General features: G+C 48.7%; 12 protein-coding genes across 12 annotated transcripts; 4 read left to right on the top strand and 8 right to left on the bottom strand.

The window, feature by feature from the left end:
* Positions 1-24: 24 nt before the first annotated feature.
* N7484_004735 (lipoyl(octanoyl) transferase LIP2) lies at positions 25-909 on the bottom strand (the record flags this gene model as incomplete). The annotated part of the gene is made up of 1 exon (XM_057115155.1): positions 25-909. One exon carries the CDS (start codon positions 907-909, stop codon positions 25-27), a length of 885 nt encoding a protein of 294 aa, XP_056975295.1.
* Positions 910-1,352: 443 nt separating this feature from the next.
* N7484_004734 (pyridoxamine 5'-phosphate oxidase family protein) lies at positions 1,353-2,159 on the bottom strand (the record flags this gene model as incomplete). Its single annotated transcript, XM_057115154.1, has 2 exons — positions 1,353-1,967; positions 2,043-2,159. The coding sequence occupies 2 exons, from the start codon at positions 2,157-2,159 to the stop codon at positions 1,353-1,355; spliced, it is 732 nt and encodes a 243-aa protein (XP_056975294.1).
* A 454-nt stretch (positions 2,160-2,613) lies between these two features.
* On the bottom strand, positions 2,614-5,409 carry N7484_004733 (ATP-dependent Clp protease ATP-binding subunit; the record flags this gene model as incomplete). The annotated part of the gene is made up of 1 exon (XM_057115153.1): positions 2,614-5,409. One exon carries the CDS (start codon positions 5,407-5,409, stop codon positions 2,614-2,616), a length of 2,796 nt encoding a protein of 931 aa, XP_056975293.1.
* A 524-nt stretch (positions 5,410-5,933) lies between these two features.
* N7484_004732 (RING finger protein) lies at positions 5,934-6,566 on the bottom strand (the record flags this gene model as incomplete). The annotated part of the gene is made up of 2 exons (XM_057115152.1): positions 5,934-6,248; positions 6,297-6,566. The coding sequence occupies 2 exons, from the start codon at positions 6,564-6,566 to the stop codon at positions 5,934-5,936; spliced, it is 585 nt and encodes a 194-aa protein (XP_056975292.1).
* A 1,306-nt stretch (positions 6,567-7,872) lies between these two features.
* Positions 7,873-8,673, top strand: N7484_004731 (SDR family oxidoreductase; the record flags this gene model as incomplete). The annotated part of the gene is made up of 1 exon (XM_057115151.1): positions 7,873-8,673. One exon carries the CDS (start codon positions 7,873-7,875, stop codon positions 8,671-8,673), a length of 801 nt encoding a protein of 266 aa, XP_056975291.1.
* Positions 8,674-9,137: 464 nt separating this feature from the next.
* Positions 9,138-10,277, top strand: N7484_004730 (uncharacterized protein; the record flags this gene model as incomplete). Its single annotated transcript, XM_057115150.1, has 1 exon — positions 9,138-10,277. The coding sequence occupies one exon, from the start codon at positions 9,138-9,140 to the stop codon at positions 10,275-10,277; it is 1,140 nt and encodes a 379-aa protein (XP_056975290.1).
* Positions 10,278-10,871: 594 nt separating this feature from the next.
* On the bottom strand, positions 10,872-12,263 carry N7484_004729 (4-hydroxyphenylpyruvate dioxygenase family protein; the record flags this gene model as incomplete). Its single annotated transcript, XM_057115149.1, has 4 exons — positions 10,872-11,006; positions 11,068-11,425; positions 11,477-11,536; positions 11,602-12,263. 4 exons carry the CDS (start codon positions 12,261-12,263, stop codon positions 10,872-10,874), a joined length of 1,215 nt encoding a protein of 404 aa, XP_056975289.1.
* Positions 12,264-12,773: 510 nt separating this feature from the next.
* Positions 12,774-13,574, top strand: hmgX (the record flags this gene model as incomplete). The annotated part of the gene is made up of 1 exon (XM_057115148.1): positions 12,774-13,574. The coding sequence occupies one exon, from the start codon at positions 12,774-12,776 to the stop codon at positions 13,572-13,574; it is 801 nt and encodes a 266-aa protein (XP_056975288.1).
* A 673-nt stretch (positions 13,575-14,247) lies between these two features.
* N7484_004727 (uncharacterized protein) lies at positions 14,248-14,807 on the top strand (the record flags this gene model as incomplete). Its single annotated transcript, XM_057115147.1, has 3 exons — positions 14,248-14,428; positions 14,500-14,729; positions 14,778-14,807. The coding sequence occupies 3 exons, from the start codon at positions 14,248-14,250 to the stop codon at positions 14,805-14,807; spliced, it is 441 nt and encodes a 146-aa protein (XP_056975287.1).
* Positions 14,808-15,472: 665 nt separating this feature from the next.
* Positions 15,473-15,922, bottom strand: N7484_004726 (uncharacterized protein; the record flags this gene model as incomplete). The annotated part of the gene is made up of 3 exons (XM_057115146.1): positions 15,473-15,623; positions 15,682-15,768; positions 15,846-15,922. 3 exons carry the CDS (start codon positions 15,920-15,922, stop codon positions 15,473-15,475), a joined length of 315 nt encoding a protein of 104 aa, XP_056975286.1.
* A 1,145-nt stretch (positions 15,923-17,067) lies between these two features.
* N7484_004725 (uncharacterized protein) lies at positions 17,068-18,345 on the bottom strand (the record flags this gene model as incomplete). Its single annotated transcript, XM_057115145.1, has 1 exon — positions 17,068-18,345. The coding sequence occupies one exon, from the start codon at positions 18,343-18,345 to the stop codon at positions 17,068-17,070; it is 1,278 nt and encodes a 425-aa protein (XP_056975285.1).
* A 497-nt stretch (positions 18,346-18,842) lies between these two features.
* On the bottom strand, positions 18,843-19,763 carry N7484_004724 (uncharacterized protein; the record flags this gene model as incomplete). The annotated part of the gene is made up of 1 exon (XM_057115144.1): positions 18,843-19,763. One exon carries the CDS (start codon positions 19,761-19,763, stop codon positions 18,843-18,845), a length of 921 nt encoding a protein of 306 aa, XP_056975284.1.
* Positions 19,764-20,272: the final 509 nt, after the last annotated feature.

Below are 20,272 nucleotides of genomic sequence, written 5' to 3'. Positions count from 1 at the left end.
ATATACATCTACAGTATACCCATCCTATAAACACCTCATCAAGTCCTCCTCCTGAACTTGATAGACCTCATCAATCTTCTCTCCAGTCTTATCCCCACAAGCAAAATCTCGATTAACCCGCTCAACAAACCTTTCCACAAATTCACTAGCAACCTCATCAACAGTCACCCCATTAACCCCAACCCCCTCCAAACTAGTAACCTCCTTCCCCTCCAGCCCACACGCAACAATCTGCTTGAAGAACCACATGGGCTCCTGCGTAACATTCAGCCCCACCCCAAAGCTACTGATATTGCGCCGCAGATGCACGCCCACAGCTGTGATCTTCTTTGGCATCGGCCCAGCAGAAGAAGCAGGGTCTTGAACCCAGACGCCCGGATCCTCAGTCGTGAATCCGTTCACGCCGTACCGTTTTAGTACATCGATGACGCTATTCTCCAGAACACGGATATGGCACCGGGGTGTTAGCCCCAATCGGCGGAGATCCAGGATCGTGTATGCGACCATTTGGCCTGGGCCGTGGTACGTTGTTTGGCCGCCGCGGAGGGTGGGGTGGTACTCTGCTTTGGGGCCATTGGAGCTGGAAGGTGTGAGGATGGAGCGGATTGGTTCGAGGGGTGGTGGGAGGGAGAGGTGGGTTGTTGGTGAATTGGGACAGGTATTTGAGGGTGGGAGATCGCGACGACCGGTTGTGTAGACCGGGTTTGGGGTGAACGTGATGATGGTTGGGTCTGGCGGTGGCAGGTGTGCGTGACCCGGGAGATTGGTCTTGATGTCTTTTTGCGAGGGTAGGGAGCCCGGGGAGGTGAGCTTTTTGTGTGTGAGGAAGCGGCTCGTGAGGGCTTGTTGGAGGCTGGACACTCGCGCGAAGGGCGTGGTGTGTGGGAGGTGGAGGTGGGCGAGTCTCATGGTGATTATTTCAATCGCGAATTTATTTAGAGTGTCGTCGGTATTATTCTCCGTGATTCATTGTAGATTTGGAGATTGGGTGATTTGGTTTCCCTCGGAGTTGGAGGTCAAGAGGATTTTGAGTTGCGGAGAAGCTGGGAGCTCTCCGATAAGATAAGTCATGACATATGTAGACTATGACGATCACCGAGACTGAAACTACTATGGTTTCTATTACGAATTGAATATAAAATTTGGCATTTCGTTGCTGATTGCATCTTACTTCATTTTAGTATGTTGATTGAGACATTGCATCATATAACAATAGAACAAAATCGCGGACACTGGGCTTTTCTGACTGGTCCCACTATAAACTCGAATTCAGTAATGAAAAAAGACTCGCTTCATAAAGCAATCAATAGGTTTATCTCAGATCTCCTTGCGGTGACAGAAAGCCTATCCAACTATGAGGAAACACCATTGACCAGTCCCTCGTGTTCATTCGCTGGGGGAAGCAAGATCCAATCCCGCACACCACCCTTCCAATCCGCAATGCGACCCTCGCGGACCTGGACGGTAACAACCCGTACGTCACTATCAATTGACATACTGGGACGGCGCGCAGTCAGATCCGTTCGCTGCTGTTGGCCAAAGAGGGACATTTCCTCCTCCTCAAACGTGTTGTTCTCAAGATGACGCTCCTTGCACCAAGACTCTTCCTCCGAACCAGGTTCCAGGAATCGCGCTTCTCCGGTGATAGTAGTGGAGATACTGGAGAGGGCACTGGTGTTCAAGTTGAGAAGTAGGCTTGCCAGTGATGAGCGGGTAGCGGCGGGTGGGGGAGATCCGTCACGCCCACCCTGGGGGTTTGGCGCACGGGTTGGCGGGCGGTGGGAGACCCAGTCGTGGACTAGCAGGGATAGGCGAGGGTTGGAGAGGAGGTGGTTGGTCTTTCGGGATGCGGGGTTGGTGGTCATGATGATGGTAGGGTAGGCGTCGAACGGGGTTGAGGGGAGGTAGGTGTAAGACATAAGAGAGATATGGGGAGTGAGCTTATCGTCACATGTTGCCAGATGGAGCTAATTGATGGGTACGGTCAGTATTGTTGGGGGTTTGAAATGGGAGAATGCGCTGGGGATTGGGAGGTCGCATACGAAGCGGGAGTTCTTCAGGCAGGCGACTACCTCCGAGGGCAGGCAAGTTGCCTCATGGGGGTGAGTAGTCGTGGCAGATGCCTCGTAAGAGAGAGGAGGGTTGATGGAGTCAGCCATGGTGACTGGATTGCAAGCTAGTTTGAGCTTAAGAGCGGAGGAGACCGGGATGGAGGATCGATCTGTCGAGGGCGGTGTCAAGGTGGGCTGAAGGTGGGCTGATAACAACGTCATCCAATTGGATATTTTATGAACAGTGCGGCTAAGGTTGAATCTACATTATCTTGTGGAAACCTATGGAAGTTCTACAGAGAGGCTCATATTCATATTAATATTTTCATGTCTTTGCATTCTTCAAAAACTAGGCTATCTTTACATTAATGAGGTTCGATCAGCTTCCTAGGCATATAAGCACATGAAGCCGACCCTCAGAATCAAATATCAACACCAACTCCATGTCATAACTCAGAAACATAGAAATAAAAAGTAATGTGATCAGAAACGTTTCGTAAAGTCGTATATCGTTCAAATATATTGAGCTTTTTTCATCGACCAGCGACGGGTGGGACCTCGTTTACTCATCGTAGAGATCCATATCGCCGCTACCATCCTCCATCTCAGCAAGAGCGTCATCTGAGTCGACCATTTCTTCATCATCGTCAGAGTCGCTTTCGCCAATCTCGTGGTTAGGCAGGACGTCGATGCGCCCATCAATCATGACCACGCGAGCACTTTCGCCATCTTTAATACTTCCACGCAGGATGAGAACGGCAAGGCGGTTGAGGACTTCCTTCTCGATAATGCGGCCGAGGGGACGCGCACCATAGGCAGGGGAGTAACCAGAGGCACCAAGGTAGTCCTTGACTTCCTCGGTACATTGGATAAGGACGTTGCGACCATTGTGTTCCAGACGCTTTTGAACCTCAGCCAGTCGTAGATCAACAATCTTGCGGATCTCCTTCCTGGTGAGACGGTTGAAGATGACAGTACTGGAGATACGGTTCAGGAACTCGGGAAGGAAGTAGTCACGGAGAGCGCCCATGACCAGCTCGCGGGTTTGCGGATCAATGCGGCCGTCCTTGGTTGTAGGCCGGGACAGGTACCCAGCACCCAAGTTGGAGGTCATGACAACAATGCAGTTCTTAGCATCGACAATGCGGCCTTGTCCATCGGTAATACGACCATCGTCCATCAGCTGCAGAAGAACAGTGAGAACTTCCTTAGCGGCCTTCTCGACTTCGTCAAACAGGAGGATAGAGAAGGGACGACGGCGCAAGCTTTCGGTCAATTGACCACCAGCATCATGACCGACATAGCCTGGAGGTGCACCAATCATTCGACTCAGTGAATGACGTTCCTGGTATTCGGACATGTCGAAGCGGATCATGGACTTGGGGTCATCGAAGAGGAACTCCGCTAGGGCCTTGGTAAGGAGAGTCTTACCAGTACCCGAGGGACCGCAGAATAAGAAGCTGGGAGGTGAGTTCGGATTGCTGAGACCAGACCGCTGAAGTCTGATTGCATTGGAGACAGACACGACAGCCTCTTTCTGACCGATGACAACTTTGCCAAGGTACTTTTCCATATTGAGCAGCTTGTCTTTTTCGGTAGTCTTGAGTCTGGTGACAGGAATACCGGTCCATCGAGCAACAATTTCGTTGATTTGGTCGGGGCCGACGGCATCGGCGAGGAGAGCTTCACCAGCGTCACCTTGGGCGGCACGACGCTCAGCATCAGCGCGGGCTCGGTCGGCCTCAAGACGCTCAATAAGAGTCTTGGTTTCGGGGATAGCGTAGTATTCGAGATCAGCCGCGGTGACGGTGTCGCCTGAGCGCTCTGCTTCGTCACGCTTGACCTTGAGGGAGTCAAGCTTGATCTTGGCATCTTGAACTTCCTTGCTGCGTTGCTTTTCGCTCTCGTACTTCTGGCGCATGGGGCGAAGTTCTTCGGCGACATTGGCTGCTTCTTGCTTAGCGGCTTCCAGTCGGGCTTTGGATGCCTCATCCTGTTCACGCTCCAAAGCGTGGATTTCAATCTGAAGCTGTCGTAACTTGCGCTCGAGGGTATCCAAAGCTTCAGGCTCAGACTCTCGAGTCACACGAACTGCGGCGGCAGCTTCATCAATAAGGTCGACAGCGGAATCGGGAAGACGACGGGCTGTCAGGTAGCGGGAGGCGAGAGTTGCTGCACTGACAATAGCACCATCAAGTATGTTAACACCGTGGTGGACTTCGTACTTCTCCTTCAGACCACGCAGAATAGAGATAGTCTCAGAGACTGAAGGCTCCTTCACCAGGACTTGTTGGAATCGCCGCTCGAAGGCTTGGTCCTTTTCGATGTACTTGCGGTATTCACCCAGGGTCGTAGCACCGATACAGTGCAGTTGACCACGAGCCAGCATAGGCTTAAGGAGGTTTGCAGCGTCCATTCCACCTTCGCCGCTAGATCCAGCACCCATGAGCAAGTGGATCTCATCAACGAAGAGGACGATGGTTTCCTTGGAGTCCTCGATTTCTTTGAGGACGCCCTTCATGCGTTCCTCAAACTCGCCACGGTATTTGCTGCCGGCTACTAGGGAACCGACATCGAGAGAGAGGAGTTTGCATTGGGCCAGATTGGCAGGAATATCCGCATTGACAATGCGGCGGGCCAGTCCCTCGACGATAGTTGTCTTACCCACACCAGGCTCACCAATGAGGACGGGATTGTTCTTGGTTCGCCGACTCAGGATGCGAATAACACGCCGAATTTCCTCCTCACGGCCAATGACAGGGTCAATCTTACCCTCGCGAGCTAAAGAAGTCATGTCGATGGTGAACTTCTTCAGATTCTCGCTCTCACTGTCCGCGTCTGCGGTCTTGGAATCCACGCGCCGTGTACCACGGATTTGCTGCACAGCAGTGTCGATTAATTTAACATTAGGGATATTTGCGTCAGCCAGGGCACGCTGGACTTGGGAGTCCTGAGCTGTAGCCTGGATTAAATGGTCGATCGCCACAAAGCTGTCTTTTTGAGTCTTTGACAACTCGGTGGCTGTGCGGATCACCTTAGCGAGTGCGGGGGAGACGCTGACAGACTCTGGAGGGGGGTCTTGACTCGGTAACCGAACCAGCAACTTCATTAATGAACGATCCAGTAGCTGAGGGTCACCGTGGGCTTTTTCCACCACTTGGCGGAAAAGTGGCGCGGTCGCAGCATCGTGTGAGGAGTGGCCGGCGGGTTGTTGATCGCCGGCATCGTCTTGGGAGGGATTTAGCAGTGCGACTGCTAGGTGGAGAGGAAGGATTTGGGAGTGGGCATATTGTTCGGCCAGAGCGCTGGAATCCAGCAAGGCCTTGTTAGCCCGGTCTGTGAATTGGGCGCCGTTCATTTTGAACGGTTATGTATCGGTATAATCAGTTGAGATGGGTTATGTGAAGGTAGAAAAGTAGTTGAATAAGTTGTGAAGATCAGTTCAAGGGAGATCGTCAGTTAATAATGGTCAGATGTGGATTACACGCCGATGATGTCGTTAATATACTTAACTTGGGCACCCGCTGATGCCTCATGACGCCACGACAACCGTCCACTGCGTTCCAGAAGATACCGGAACCACGTGAGAACCTTCGATGGTACAGGTTGTTTGATTGGTCGACACTCCCGCAAGCGGGTCCCCGCTTCCCATTAGGGTAGCTTATTTACTTGTCAAGCACTTTTATAGATCTGATAGCTTAATGATATAGAGTCTCTTACTATCCCAATGATAAGTGACACAACTCTATTTCTTCGTAATGAGATAATCGTTTCAAGCACCTCCCGAAACAACATCCATATTTGTTTACCGTCTCACAAATGATACATTTCGATCATTCTACAATGTTCTAGTCTCTTCTCCATTATACAACTCACCTAAACCTATATCGCCCAATGAACATGTCGCTCCGGTCGTCTATCTGGACGATGAGGAGAATTGCCATTTCCGGTAGTTGAACCGCGCTGGTCCGAGGGAAAGACTTCCTTCCTGCAAAGTGGACAAGTGGGACTTCGAGTAAGCCACCGTTCAATACAAAGATAATGGAACAAATGTCCACAAGGCAGGGTAGTGATCCTTTTACCGATCTCCGGAGGGCTGAGGCAGATGGCGCACTCCACTTCTAAATCAATGATTTGTTGATCAACGGCCGTCTCGGGCAAGGCGAGGAATCGATTGGGCGTCACAGGCTCCTCTGGCTGTTCTTCGGTTAGTAAATCTAGTTCCTCGTTAGTCAAATCTCTTACAGGTAATTCAACATTGAGTATTGATGCGACGTCCACTAGCCTCTGATAATACGCTCTGAGTACCCTTTCATCCCCACGGTTGGTCAGCTCCTCGACCTCCCTGTTTGAAACACCTCCAATCATATAGTCAAAAGCATCAGGGGAATCGACCACAAAAACGGTGGGTGAACTGACTTCAATCTCTGTGGGGGAATCGACTTCACTGTCTGTGTGATCACTCCCGTCGTTCGGAATCAACTCCGGTGTCTCTTCCCGAACGTCCTGGGACATCGTACTAGGTGATGATGACCTACCTACCTTCGACTAATGAGCTTTCTGAGACCTTTGGCTAGGAATTGGAATATTGCCGGAATAATAAGAATACTTGTTGACAGATATGAATCAGGAATGATGACTCGATACCAGGGTAGAATTGTTGTTTTTATATTCATCATTAATATGCACACTTCCTTCATTGTCTGTTTTCATTCTTTGTGTCCCTTTGAAAACAAGAGAAGAATCCCAATACCATCATGTAGTCATTACATGCATCGATCCAAGGTGTGATCCATAGTAGAAAACAAAGACAACAATGAATGAGCAGGGCCTTTCTAGGACTGAACAACCTTTCGCGTCGAGAAAAATGAAAACATCTTATAAGCTGAAACTTCAATGTCATGAGCAAGTCTTGGATATACTTCCATTCTGATTGTCTTTGTCATTTTGTCTTGGTGAGACCTTCCTGGCAAGAGGAAATAATTTTATCGAGCGAAGCTGAAACCAACCCATTGAAGGACCTAGGCATTCGTTTTCATTAGTGACTTGGCAAAAATGACTCAATTGATCGCAAAGGAGATATCTTCTATAGAGTTCCAATGTTGGAAGTACTATGATATAATTCCATTGAACTTGGCATACTATGACCGTCCCTGCGCATCAATCCGTTAAATGTGGGGCGATCGGCCAACTTCCACGCTATGAGATCACCAATCCTAATCGCACGTCTTCATAGTCAAGTTCTCTGTACCTTATTTAACCCAAAAATTGGATAAAATTCAATTGCAGTTGACTTTTAAATAAAGCTTTTTTTAATTATTATCTGGTCTGGTAGAATTGTTCTGGATCTGACATGCTGGTCTGGCCGTACCAAGACTGCTAGGAAAGTCATGACATCATTGGCTCCGCCTGCGCCCGCTCTAGTTATTTCCGGTTGATTGCCCGATGACTGCCCGGTGTTGTTGACCGGGGCAGCCAAATTCGGTGTGCAAGATCAAGAACAAGGTATCAAACCCGGCTTGCCGGGAGATCAAGTGGTCCTCACTGTGGCAACAGACCAAGCCCATAACAAAGTGGGTACTCCATTATGAGGTCATGGAGCTGACTAGAAACAGAAGGAGGGGTCTGCACAGCGCTTAATCAAGGCAGCCTCTCACAATACGGTTGACCTCATCCTCCGAGCTTAGTTTATAACTTACCCCTCTTCCCTCTCACTTCCCTCCATCCTACATCTCCTCAATCCTCCTCAAAACAATTACCTACACAACCTACTACACAACCTACACAACCTTTTACACTTTAATAACACACTCTATTCACCATGCCTATTCCCGTTCCCAAGGGCGAGCACCTCCAGGACCTCTTCAGCCTTAAGGGCAAGGTCGTCGTCATCACCGGTGCCTCCGGTGCCCGCGGCATGGGCATTGAGGCCGCCCGTGGCTGCGCTGAGATGGGTGCCGACCTCGCCATCACCTACTCCTCTCGCCCCGAGGGCGGCGAGAAGAACGCCAAGGAGCTGGCTGAGGCCTACGGTGTCAAGGTCAAGGCCTACAAGTGCGACGTCGGCAACTGGGAGAGCGTGTCAGAGCTCGTCAACAACGTTATTAAGGAGTTCGGCAAGATCGATGCCTTCATCGCCAACGCCGGCCGCACTGCCAACAGCGGTATCCTTGATGGTTCCGTCTCTGACTGGGCCGAAGTCATCCAGACCGATTTGACTGGTACCTTCCACTGCGCCAAGGCCGTCGGCGCTCACTTCAAGGAGCGCGGCACTGGCAGCTTCGTCATTACCTCTTCTATGTCCGGCCACATCGCCAACTTCCCCCAGGAGCAGACCTCCTACAACGTCGCCAAGGCTGGCTGCATCCACATGGCCCGTTCGCTCGCCAACGAGTGGCGCGACTTTGCCCGTGTCAACAGCATTTCTCCCGGATACATCGACACTGGTTTGTCGGACTTTGTGGAGAAGGACGTTCAGGACCTGTGGAACTCCATGATCCCCATGGGCCGCAATGGTCAGGCTAAGGAGCTGAAGGGTGCCTATGTCTACCTTGTCAGCGATGCTAGCTCTTACATGACTGGTGCCGATCTCCTCATTGATGGCGGTTACTGCGTGCGGTAAACGCATCTTGCACATAAAACGACTTTGAATTCTCGGCTGGTACCAAATCTTTGACGATAATGTTGCTTCGGAATAATGAATGAAGAAAAGCATATAATTTGCTATCTAACTTTGTGTTTGCCTCGTAAGAAGTAAAAAATGTAGCATACTACGCATTAGCCACATCGCCAGTATATTTAATCTGAGTAGCTATTTACCGCACCGTCGTGGCTACTGACTGGGTAACAAAGGACACAAAGGAATGTAAAGATATCTCCAGAGTCATATTCAATGGTGAATTATGAAAGGAATCTCTCAAAGGACCCATATGAGACTTGAATAGACAATGTTCAGGTAAAACATGGGCGTGAATAACACTAATGGAACTCGTTTGTAGCTCTGGTCTGATACTTTCCATTTAAAGAGGCGTCACCTTTCAGGTATCATAGGATAGAATCATAAGCGCCAAACTATGATCTGGCAATATGTCAAACAATCGACCTTTCGCACGATTCAGCCTTGGGGTCCCAGGAGGCAAATTCATGGAAGAATACCCACGATCAGTTAATGAGCTGAACCGCACAGAGGTCAAGTTGCTGACAGAGATTCTGCATTTAAACAACACCACTGTATCTCAAATCCAGCAAGTCCAAACCCTCATCAAAGCCCTTCCAAAACGCCTTCACCGTCAACAAGTGTCGTTGTCAGGTCTCAAGATAAAGCCTTCGGGACTATGTGATCTCCACCGACTCATGAATGCCGACGTGCTCCGCGATATCTTGAACCTTGTCCAGCGAGAAGTAACGCGATGCTTCCAGCCATTCGATCGACACCCTCAACATGTTATGCCTACCGAAACATATATTTTGAATAAGTTGCGTGCGTTGAAGGGGATGTGGACCAAGCCCGTATTAGGTAGCTCAGTAGCGGCGGGCGCCTGGCCGTACCAGATCAACGGATGTGCAGCATGCATGCTCGGTCATATTGCAGTTCAAAAAGAAATTGTTCTTCTGCTCCGTGTCGTACTGCAGAGTCGGACGAGAACGGGAAGAACTCATCGCCCACGGAGACTCATGATGTTTGTGGATGAGTGTATGAATCGTTTCTGTCATGAAGACACCGAGGAGATATTTTTGATTTCCAGCAACTTGGCGTATCGCATGAAAGCTACCCGAAAGGCTTGTAGCAAGGCCCGTGGTCAGGCGAGTCGAAAGGGACTTCGACCGAAGGATGGTGGGCTGGAGAATGTGCCGGAAACCTCAGCAGCAATTGATGGCCAAGACGGTGCCCATGTAGGAGACAGAGTGAAAGGTTCTCAACAGAATGTACCAACCCAGGGAACAAGGGTCTCCATGAACACCGAGGCTGAATGGACAGCACAGTCAGTGCCTGGGAGTTCGGGGTTGATATACGCCAGGTCTCCTGCTTACTATCAAAATATAGAGCAGTCGGATGACACTTACCTCCACCTTATGCAGTATGATATATCAAAGGCATGCAATGAACCTTTCTATAACCCTTGGCTAGGTGAGGAGGTTGACAGACGCGATCAGTTCGATGAAGAAGAGTCCAACGGTTCAGAAGATGAGTGCGATTCTTCACACGAAGCTAGTACATGTACATAGTCTTTTTTAGTCGAAAAAAAGATAATGTACGTCGAAGGTATTAAAAAAAAGAGAGCAAAAAAAGGAGAGATATGGTTGTCTCACCAAGTAGCCCAATTCCTTGTAACAGGACGGTGTATTCTGGCGACGCCATCCCAGGGTGAAAGTGTCTCTGCAGAATTGCTTCCCTCAAGGGTCACTTTCATTGCTTAGCGCCAAACAGCGTCGCGGATTACTCGCGCGAGTGAAGTGACGACCCCAGGATTCGTACCAGGCACCAGTACCTGCTGGTCAGGTGACCGAAGCAAGGTTGCGGACTTGGCGGTGAGCCTTCCACTAGGTTATCCATGACAGATTCTAGTTTGATGCCAATTTTTAATAGATACACCAATCTTTATGCTTACTACCATTATGCGGCACTTTCAGCTCCTGTCACTTAATACGACGCTGAAGATAATTATGTTCTCATGCACAGAAAATAAAGGTATCAAAATTAATCGTGAAGTAGATTGAAGATGCACGGTATTCGCTAAAACAAAACATCCCCTAATGTCCTCGCTTCGCAACCTTTCCAGGTCTCAATTCTTTTTCTGAAGCCTCTACCCAGTCTCAAACTTAAATCAAATTTCCACGAAGCTCTTGCTCGCGCTCAATGGCCTCAAACAGTGATTTGAAGTTTCCTGCTCCGAAGCCGGAGAAGTTATGTCGTTGAATAATCTCCATGAACACTGTAGGACGATCCATTAAATGCTATAGTTCCAAATTAGCAACGTCCTACCGTAGATAATGAACGAAGCAATAGCAAGCCTACCTTAGTAAACAGCTGCAGCAAGTAACCGCCCTCGTCAAAATCGATCAGAATATCCAAACTGCGGATTGTCTCAAAATCTTCATGCAGGACGAGCCCGGACTTCTTCAGGCGAGCCTTCATGTCGGTGTAATATGTCTCAGGGACCTTGATGAACTCCACTCCACGAGCCTTCAGGTTGGTGATGTCGCGGATAATGTCGTCGGTCAACAGCGCGATGTGCTGCACGCCAGCGCCGTTGTAGAAGTCAACGTACTCCTCGATCTGCGATTGCTTCTTTCCCTTGGCCGGTTCGTTGATCGGCATCTTGACCAACTCATTTGGGGATGACATGACGATACTCTTCAAAGCGGAGAATTCACTGGAAAGGTTAGTGTCACCTCTATCTTCAGTGAAGCTGTTTTGGACCTACGTGCAGATTTGGCTGTCGTCTACGGACCAGAAACGGTGGAATCCCAGCGCCTTCTCGTAGCTGATAAAGCGTCAGTATTCCCCTTTTTCACGGTTTACAAAAGAGATGGCTGTATATGGACTTACTATTCGCAAATCTTGTCCATCTCATCCCAGTCCTGGTTGCCAACACAGTGGTCGATCCGTTGAAGCTTCACACCAGGCAAGAATTTTGAAACAGGGTCCTCGGTGCCCGCTTCCAGACGGTAGCCGGGTAGGAAAGCGCCCTGGTATGTCTTTCGTTCGATCAAAGTGTGCGTAGTCTGACCATATGTCTGGATGGTCGCAACCTTGACTTGGCCACCCTCATCCTTGAGAACAGTGGGAGTGGAGACGGACTTTGCTCCGTTCTTGACGGCAGCGAAGTAGACAGCATCCACATCATCCACTTCAAATGCAACATCCTTTACTGCATCGCCATGTTGCTCGAGATGGTGGTGGATCTCACGAAGCTGGGCTTGTTCTTCGGTAGTGAAGCGGTCGATCTGGTCCAAAGAGCGGAGAGGCGAGGTGAGAATGAAAGTGATATCTCCGTTGCGAATAACATGGGAGCAGATAGAACGGTTTCCTGTTTCGAGGCCGCGGTAGGCAATACGCTCGAATCCCATTCGGGTGATGTAGTAGCTCGCAGCTTGCTTGGCGTTTCCAACATACCAGTGGATGTGATCGTAACCGCGGTAACTGGTAATAGAAGATGCCTCATTCACCGTGGAAGGAGGTGGAGTAGTGGAGATAGCCGAAGGAGCCATTCTTGTGCTTTGTCCTTTCGAATTTTCAGTTTTCCGTTGTGGTATAAGACTCTTCGTTGTGTGTTAAGATAAGATGAGAAGGGGTGAAGTGAGATGATATGGAAACGACGCCACAAGTTCTACTTTATAGGAACCACTAATACAACCTCTATTAACCGTACCGGAGAATTATGCGGATATCTTATTGCACCCATCATCATTGGTGCTATCATTGCAAGCCAAAGAGCCGTGCCCCAGCTCGGCTGCGGCCGCATCCTGAAATTCCCTAGAATAGCCGGTAACAGCCGGGCTGGATTGCTCGCGGATATTGGCTGCCCTCTCATCATGACTTCCTTATTACTTCCTTCTGCTTATTCTCCTAATTAATCTTTGCACTTCCTATCCTATTTCAATATTTTGGAATTTGAGATTCTATATTCTGAAGCCTCATTTCCTTCGCCTGGTGGCTATTCTACCCGTGGTAAACGATTCACAAACAACAACTTCACTACCGGAGTCGACACATACCATATGACATCAGTCGCAACTTCTCGCCCATCGTTAAGCTCTAACGATGCGGCTGTCCTACAAGCTTTGTTTGATGCCGAATCTTCGCCCTCTTCCGGAGTCAAAGTTGACTCATCACTCCCTCCATGGCCAGCAACCGTGAACCTGTCACAAGAAGACCTACTCGCGGTTAAGAATCGCGAAATCGAAGTCATTCGCGAGTTACAACCAAGCATGAATCCAACCCCCGAGAACGTACAATCAGCCATCAATAAATTCGATGATCTTCTTACTCAATACCCAACTTACCCGCCCGCATATACCAACCGCGCCCAGGCCTTGCGCATGCTGGTCGATCTTCAGTCCAAAGATACCAATGAAAAAACCGAGACCGACTCAGACGATGCCTTATTCACACCGCAGGCTGCAGATGTGTCTTCTCGAATCTTAGCAGACTTGGGTCAAGCAATCGCCCTCGCCACCCCCGCTTCACCAGCAGACCCGGTATCATCAGGACAAGCGCGGCTACTGGCTGATGCGCACACCCACCGAGGATATTTGCTTTTGAAAGCAGCGCGAGTAAAGAAGAGTCAGACCTTGCAGGATGAAGCTGTGGGTCCAGACCGCTTGCGAGGACTTGGGGCAGATCAACTCGAGGAGATGTCGAGCCGGGATTTCTTTTTGGGAGGAAGATATGGCAATAAGGTTGCGCAGCAACTAGCAGTGCAAACAAATCCGTATGCAAAGATGTGCGGCGCGATTGTTAAAGAGGCCATGAGGAAGGAATTCGAGGAATTTGAGGGGCAAATACAGCCCTCGACATAGCTCAGTTGCTTTAACACTTCGTAATCATTCTTGGCGTTTGGAATTCTGCATACAGCGATGATAAATGAAGCATTTCCCCTTTCAATAGTGTCCATCTCATCACTCCTCTTCATGCTTACAGACATCATGGATGTGCTTACGTGATGCCAGCATCCGATCAAGCTTATCGTGATCCGAAAACCAACTATGCGGGGCACTTTCTGTTCGGATTTATGTAGAAGTGACCAATGCAGGGATATGTTACTGCTATCGGTTTACCTCATATGCTACGTCTATAGCTTCTCTGAAGCCGACGGCCGGCGTATGACAGTGAGCCGACCCGGTTATGCCGACTTCGACCCGACAGGCATCGATATGGGAATCTCTCCGTGAAATTCGGGAAAGTTCATCTCACCTAGTAGCGACACAGTATTTGAAGTTTCATATTAGATTTTTTCGAGGTTAAATCATTATAAGAAGTCTGGGGTCGTGAACGTCCATGATTTTGTACGACTCGATAAGATCGGATGCGGCCGCGGCTATCGGACCGACGCATCCCCCACATGAAATAGACTGAGGGAACGGACCTTCAATGACATATGAGCAACTCCAATTTCAAAAACTGTTTCTCTACTTCTTCTTCAATTTCCCGCTATTATTAGATACCCAATTCCACAATAAGCAACCGCACATAATGTCATACGAAATCCAGTACGACACTTCTCTCGCCCCGCCTCGCGCGGCTGCCATCGTCAGTTTCATGCAGGAATTCTACCGTACCAGCGACACCGAGTCATTGCACGAGAAATATGTCGAAAACTTCACAGCCGATGCCACTCTGATTATGGGTCCGAAAGAGGCCAAGGGCACTGATGGTATGTTTCCGACCCGAACAAGCCGAGCATCCACTTCAGCTGCACTCCATACTCACCTCGGAAATCTTTAGGAATTCGTACTATTCGACACGGTCTCTGGACTCATGTTGCGTCACGGAAGCACACTCCCACTCGCATTTTCTTCGGCGGGGAGAATGAGATCATGCTCTATGGTGGAGTGAATTACCGTCTCAAGGCTGACCCGGAGAATGACGTTTATATTCCCTGGGCTGGACGGGTGGTATTTGCGCCGCAGCAAGAGGGTGAAGGTGTTAAGATGCAATTCTACCAGGTTTACTTAGTAAGCCTTTCTCAAGGTATCTTTATTCGAACTTTACTGACGGCATAGGATCCATCCGCGCAATCCGGCAAGAAATAGGTGGATTTGCATTTAGGGTATTCCCAAAATATGAATCTGAATGACGAATGAGGAATACAGATGCAATCAATTTTCAAAGGATATTTCCACTGGATATTTTCACTTCAAACATTTGATTGGTATTCAAGTCTGCCATGACTTCAAGTTTCAAAGATGGACAAGCTAGCCAGAAGCCACCATTTCTTCTTACAGTAGAGCTAAGGGAATTGTTATTTTGGTCATTTTTGTATCGAAGGATAGGGAACACACGCCAAGGAAGCAAGATACAGTGCAATACGTTGCCAGTTAGATAGTCATTCATGGGACATGGTATAGATATACTTACACAAATTTCCGGTCCTGTGGGATTCAGAATCGCTGGACAGGAGTAGGCGTCAGGACAACAGCCAAGCCGTGATCCTGATGTAATGCACCTATTATTTAGCGCAAGAACCGCAATTTGCACTACTCCCACTCAAATCAACACAAGTTCCAGAGCAGCATCCAGGCATTATACCACTACATGGGGGTGCTGTGCAAGAGCCACAGTGATTTAGGTCAGAGTTGGTGTTTTTGCATGATCCTGAGCAACAACTAGGCACTGAAGAGTGGCACTAATCGGAAGTCAGCTTATCTGCACCTGCATTGACCGGGTAAACTTACAGCGTTACTGCATGCTCCACAATTCAAATTGTTGCTGGACAAATCTCTGCAAGGTCCAGCACAACAGGCTGGTTGTACGCCTGTACAGGCATTGCTGCAATCTCCACAGTTCTGGACGCTAGTGTTGATATTTGTGCAATTTCCGGAACAGCAGCTGGGTTGCGCTGCAGGACACTGTAGATTTTTATTGTTTGCCCTCGCTATAAAGCTTGTAGACCTGATGACAGCTTACTGTGTTGTTACAAGTTCCACAATTCGCAGCATCGAGGCCAAGGTCGCGACATCTTCCAGCGCAGCATCCTGGAATAGATCCAACACACTATCAGAAGTTCATGTTAGCACCTAGACATTCAATCTTAATCGGATAGGATCATAATCAAGACATGTCAGCCTTACCGGAGGAGCTTCGCAAGATGCACAGTGAGCGGGGTCATTAAACAGATCGGTACATCCTCCGTCGCAGCAATAGACATATTGACCGCTGCACTAGCCAAGGGCGACGGATTAGTTCTTAGTCCAAAAATTTATGATCAAGTGTGCTCTCACAGTATTGTCACATGAGCCGCAATTAGGCCTGTTGCTGGAAAGATCAACACAATTTCCAGAGCAGCAGCTTGGTTCTATTGCCGGACACAGATGAGCCGTGCACGAAATTGAACATAATCCACAGTGAGTCAGGTTATTGCTCAAGTCCACACAGTTATTGGTACAGCAGGTTGGCGTTGTCCCTGTCGTACACTATCAAAGTCCTTGCAGTCAGTGAATCGAGCGAGCCTAGGACGATATAATAGTACTGGTGATCTTACAGGTATATCGCATGTCTGCAGATCATGTACGAGCGGTGTTTTTAAGCCCTTGGAACATGCAGACTCGGATGCAGTCTGGAAGTCTTGGGTTAGATCAGAGTCTCTTCAAGTTCCGTCACTTCTAATACCAAATTCTTCGTTAAATCTTCAACAAGTGTGTTTACTTACATTATCCCAAGAAAAGGACTCGCACTGAATCCTATTTCGGACATTCGGAAGAGGCTAATTAGCGACCACCGGGTTCGCAATGGTTCGAGTATCATGGAAGGTAAAAAAGACAGCTGTCTGTTGATCAGAAAACCATGTTCAAGCTTTGGGCAGAGAAAAAATGAAGATGGAACGCCTCCGAGTCATTGAACTCGGTCAGTGAACGATCTAATCTTACCACATATCAATAGCGAGGGCGTCAATAGCTTCGCCGTCTCGAGTATCGCCATGGCAAGTCAAACATTGTGGTATGATTATGATAGCCTCTCTCTGTCGTTTGAGATATTAGAAATTGAGGAACGTAACCCCGAAAAAACAAAAATAAAATCATGTTATAATGCACTGCTATCTTCAAAGACATCGATAACAAACAACCATCCCCGTGTCACAGCTACAAGGGGCAATGTAACGGTTTGTTGAACCACATCGGTAGTCTAGTCTCCATGTTACATTACCATGGACGCATTACCAAAAGCTTCGACCGTTGAATCAGTGGCATCTAAGCTTTCCTTACAATCCAAGCATGTAGAACACGGTGCTAAGCTACGAAAACCCCATTAGGCACTTTGCACGGGACCGATGTTTGATTTGGGGGTATTGTAAGACTATTCTGTGGCTAATATCGTCACAGGTGTCCTTGTACTCAACATAAACGTCTCCTCCGCCACCGTGACCGACACGTCCACTTTAAGCCAGTTTATGATTCGAAGATTATAAACATCAAAACTGGGGGTAATTGGCTGCACTTTCTCAAGCCGCCTTCCCGCAACACTCAACCCATCTGAATGAAGAACCATCTGAAGAACACTCCCAACATCAACCGTTTCTTCCCCCATGGCAACCTCCCAAGGAAAGTCATCCATCCTGCGAACGGCGTCCTTTAGGTGCAAATCCTGGATGCTAGAGTGGCCTCCAACAGACTTAGTGGGAATTGAACGAGCAGAGTTGGTGGGTTGGTTATAGTCTGCCTCAAGGGAGGCTCCATGGTATTTGACAAAGGTACATGTTTCGATAGAAATTGAGATAGAGGTAATCCAAGCTGTTCTTTGAACAGTCTTGATCTCCTTGCTCGTATCATTCCCTTGAACGATGATGAGGTTCAGGGGTAGAAACGCAGGGTTGTCAAGTTGAATCGTACTCGGAAGGTAAACTTCAACTTGGAAGTGGAGCTCGGGCACTTTAGAGGAACCGAAGCGTTGCTGTGCCCTTTGCTTCATAGACAAGTTGGAGAGACCAAGATCCGGGACTAAGCGATGGCCTCGAACTTTCCGCTTGAATATTTCCTGCGTGATCCCGAATTCATCAAACTCCTGCAGAGGTCGATGCCTTAAGGTGATCGGGTAAATTGAAGTGTCTTTCCTTTCGATATCGCGCTGCCCAGAAATGCTCTTTTGTAGATATCGCAGTTCGGCCTCGAGATAGTAATCGATCCACGCAGTCGACGTGGCTACACCACTCCGACCAACTGAACTGATGGTTCCTGGTAAGTAGTCATAAGAGATATCATATTTTCCGTATATCCTTCTTGGGGGATCAGGAGTAATCTCAGTTGTAAAAGACCAAGAAATGGGATTTCCGCCCTCCGGAATTTGTAGGGGACCTTGGAAGATAGGATAATGCTTCGCGAGAAGGACCTGTTCAGAAGCAACAGACTGAGTGGTCACACCAGCTGGATCTGTAGAAAATGAACCGCTATTGCCTGCACCAGACCGACTAGTCTGTATACGACCTCTCAAAAACACCTTCAGGTCCGCATTGGAAGTGTCGATGGGTGAGCAGCGAACCACATCGCCGATGACTGTGTCACCTGGCGCAAATGTCCAGCCCTCGGGCGCAGCCAAATCGATCCGGAGAGCATCGTTGCCCACCTTTACAAGTGGCATTCTCCTCAAAGGGGTTTGTGCAGTAACAGCCCCCCTTTAGTCTCCGGTAGACTGTAGATACGCTAAAAATAAATCGTGTGCCGGATCATTTGCAGGGGAAGTGGGGTAATAGTTCCGCACCTCGCCGCGATTGATTGGCAGATGAGACGAGCCTCTTCCATTAGGTATTGATGCTATTTTCCATTGGATGCCCAAAAGTAAATTGCGCTGAGCCTGGATATTAGGATTCGTCATTCTCCATGCAGAAATGGAAGCCTGTTCAGCTTCCCGTGTTTCTAACCAGGTAATCCTACCGCAAAACGAGCAAGGATCTATAAATTCGTGACTAGCAAATGATATCTATAGATGAAATTATGGTACAATCTTGGAAGAAAGCTTGAGGATAGAATATGCACGCAGCATAATTGGATGAGCTTTCAAGGCTCTACGAGGGTATGAAATTTCCGAGAACACAGGAGGAATGTCAAAGTGCGCCTCAATGCACTTGCAGTGTCTTCTCAGACAATGCCGTAGCCCATCCACCAAACGCCCCAAATCAACGGTCCCAACGATCCCAAGACCGCTGGGCCAAACGTCATTTCAAGTATGCACCAGATCCATACCGTCCCATATGCAGGCGCCTTCTTCATCACAGCGTAATTGGGTTGCTCATTTGTAATAGTAATCAGGTGCATACCCAGCGTCACCGCGACGGGTAGGAAGACAATGGTTCGGAGAGTCGGGGGTAATATCAAGCGGCGTAGAAATGAGAATGTAAATTTGTCTCGTGTAAGTGGGAGAAGGTAAACAGGCTGCGGATTCAAGAAGCTCCATCGTGGAAGCCGGAAGGAGACGATGTGGCCGTGAATGAAGTGAACAAGAAATGTGAGTAGAGGGAAGGTCGTCGTAACAGCATCCTTGACCAGGCGCGGAACATTCGTGGATTCGGCGTACATGTAGGCAGCCAGGTAGGCAAGAGTGAGGTGGAGGGTTGTGAGAGGGACAGAGAGCAAAACGGTATCGAGGAAGGGTGGGAGGGGCTCGTCGGTCTCGGAGTCGTCTTCATCATTTTTGTCTTTGGGTTTGGCACCTCCACTGTGGGGGATATTCTGTCCTCCGGTGTTTTTCACGATCTCACTGCTGATATCGCCATCGGTCTCCACCAGAGCTCCGGACGCGTCCACCGTCACGAATCGTGTCCCCGTGGACTGGGCAGACTGCCTTGTTTTCCTTGTTGATGCTGGTATAGCTTTTGAGCCTGCTATCTGGCCGCGGAGCTCATTTTGACGCTCTTCAATGATGTCATACAGTGTTCTATGCTCTTTGGAGCTCGTGGAGGGGTCGTCGCGTGAGGGGATGGAGAGAGGAATGTCGGATGCGGTGGCAATTGACTCGGTAGCCGCAGCACGGCGCTGCTTTCGATTTCGTGGAGGACTCATGGGTCGAGATTTTGGAGCTGTGGATCAAGGATGTAGAATTCAGAGATGCGTGAATTGATCACTGGGCAGGAGGAAAAGTGTGTGGAGCAAGGGACTCGGCGATAAACCCGGGGTTAAAATGGCACTCTTTGTATGCAACGCCGAACCAGTAGATCGATTAAGCGTGAAGAATTTGCCAATATTCAGTAAATTTCTCCGCTATGAATATGCCGGAATCGTTGGGGGGCGAATCGACTATCCAGATGTCCCAAACTGTGGTCAATTTGTGTGAGATCGAAGTGCACAGGTGTCAACTGAGACATTTCACTGTTGGTGCCTAGTTAACCAGGCATCATAAATATGCATGAACCATTAATTCATGGTCTATCCGAACCTGTCCACGGGTACATCTAAATATCCAAAGCTTTCCTCCATAGACTAGCGTTGAAGTAGTAATAGTGTGCAAATTTATCTGCATTGAATATTTTGTTGGATTTAAGTGGCGGGATATATATATGGAACTTGCGGTG

Source organism: Penicillium longicatenatum (assembly GCF_028827895.1).
Source record: "Penicillium longicatenatum strain IBT 33135 chromosome Unknown contig_2_segment0_segment0, whole genome shotgun sequence".
Taxonomy (NCBI): domain Eukaryota; kingdom Fungi; phylum Ascomycota; class Eurotiomycetes; order Eurotiales; family Aspergillaceae; genus Penicillium; species Penicillium longicatenatum.
Note: the sequence above shows the minus strand (reverse complement) of the source record. Positions and strands in the feature narration are given on the sequence as shown.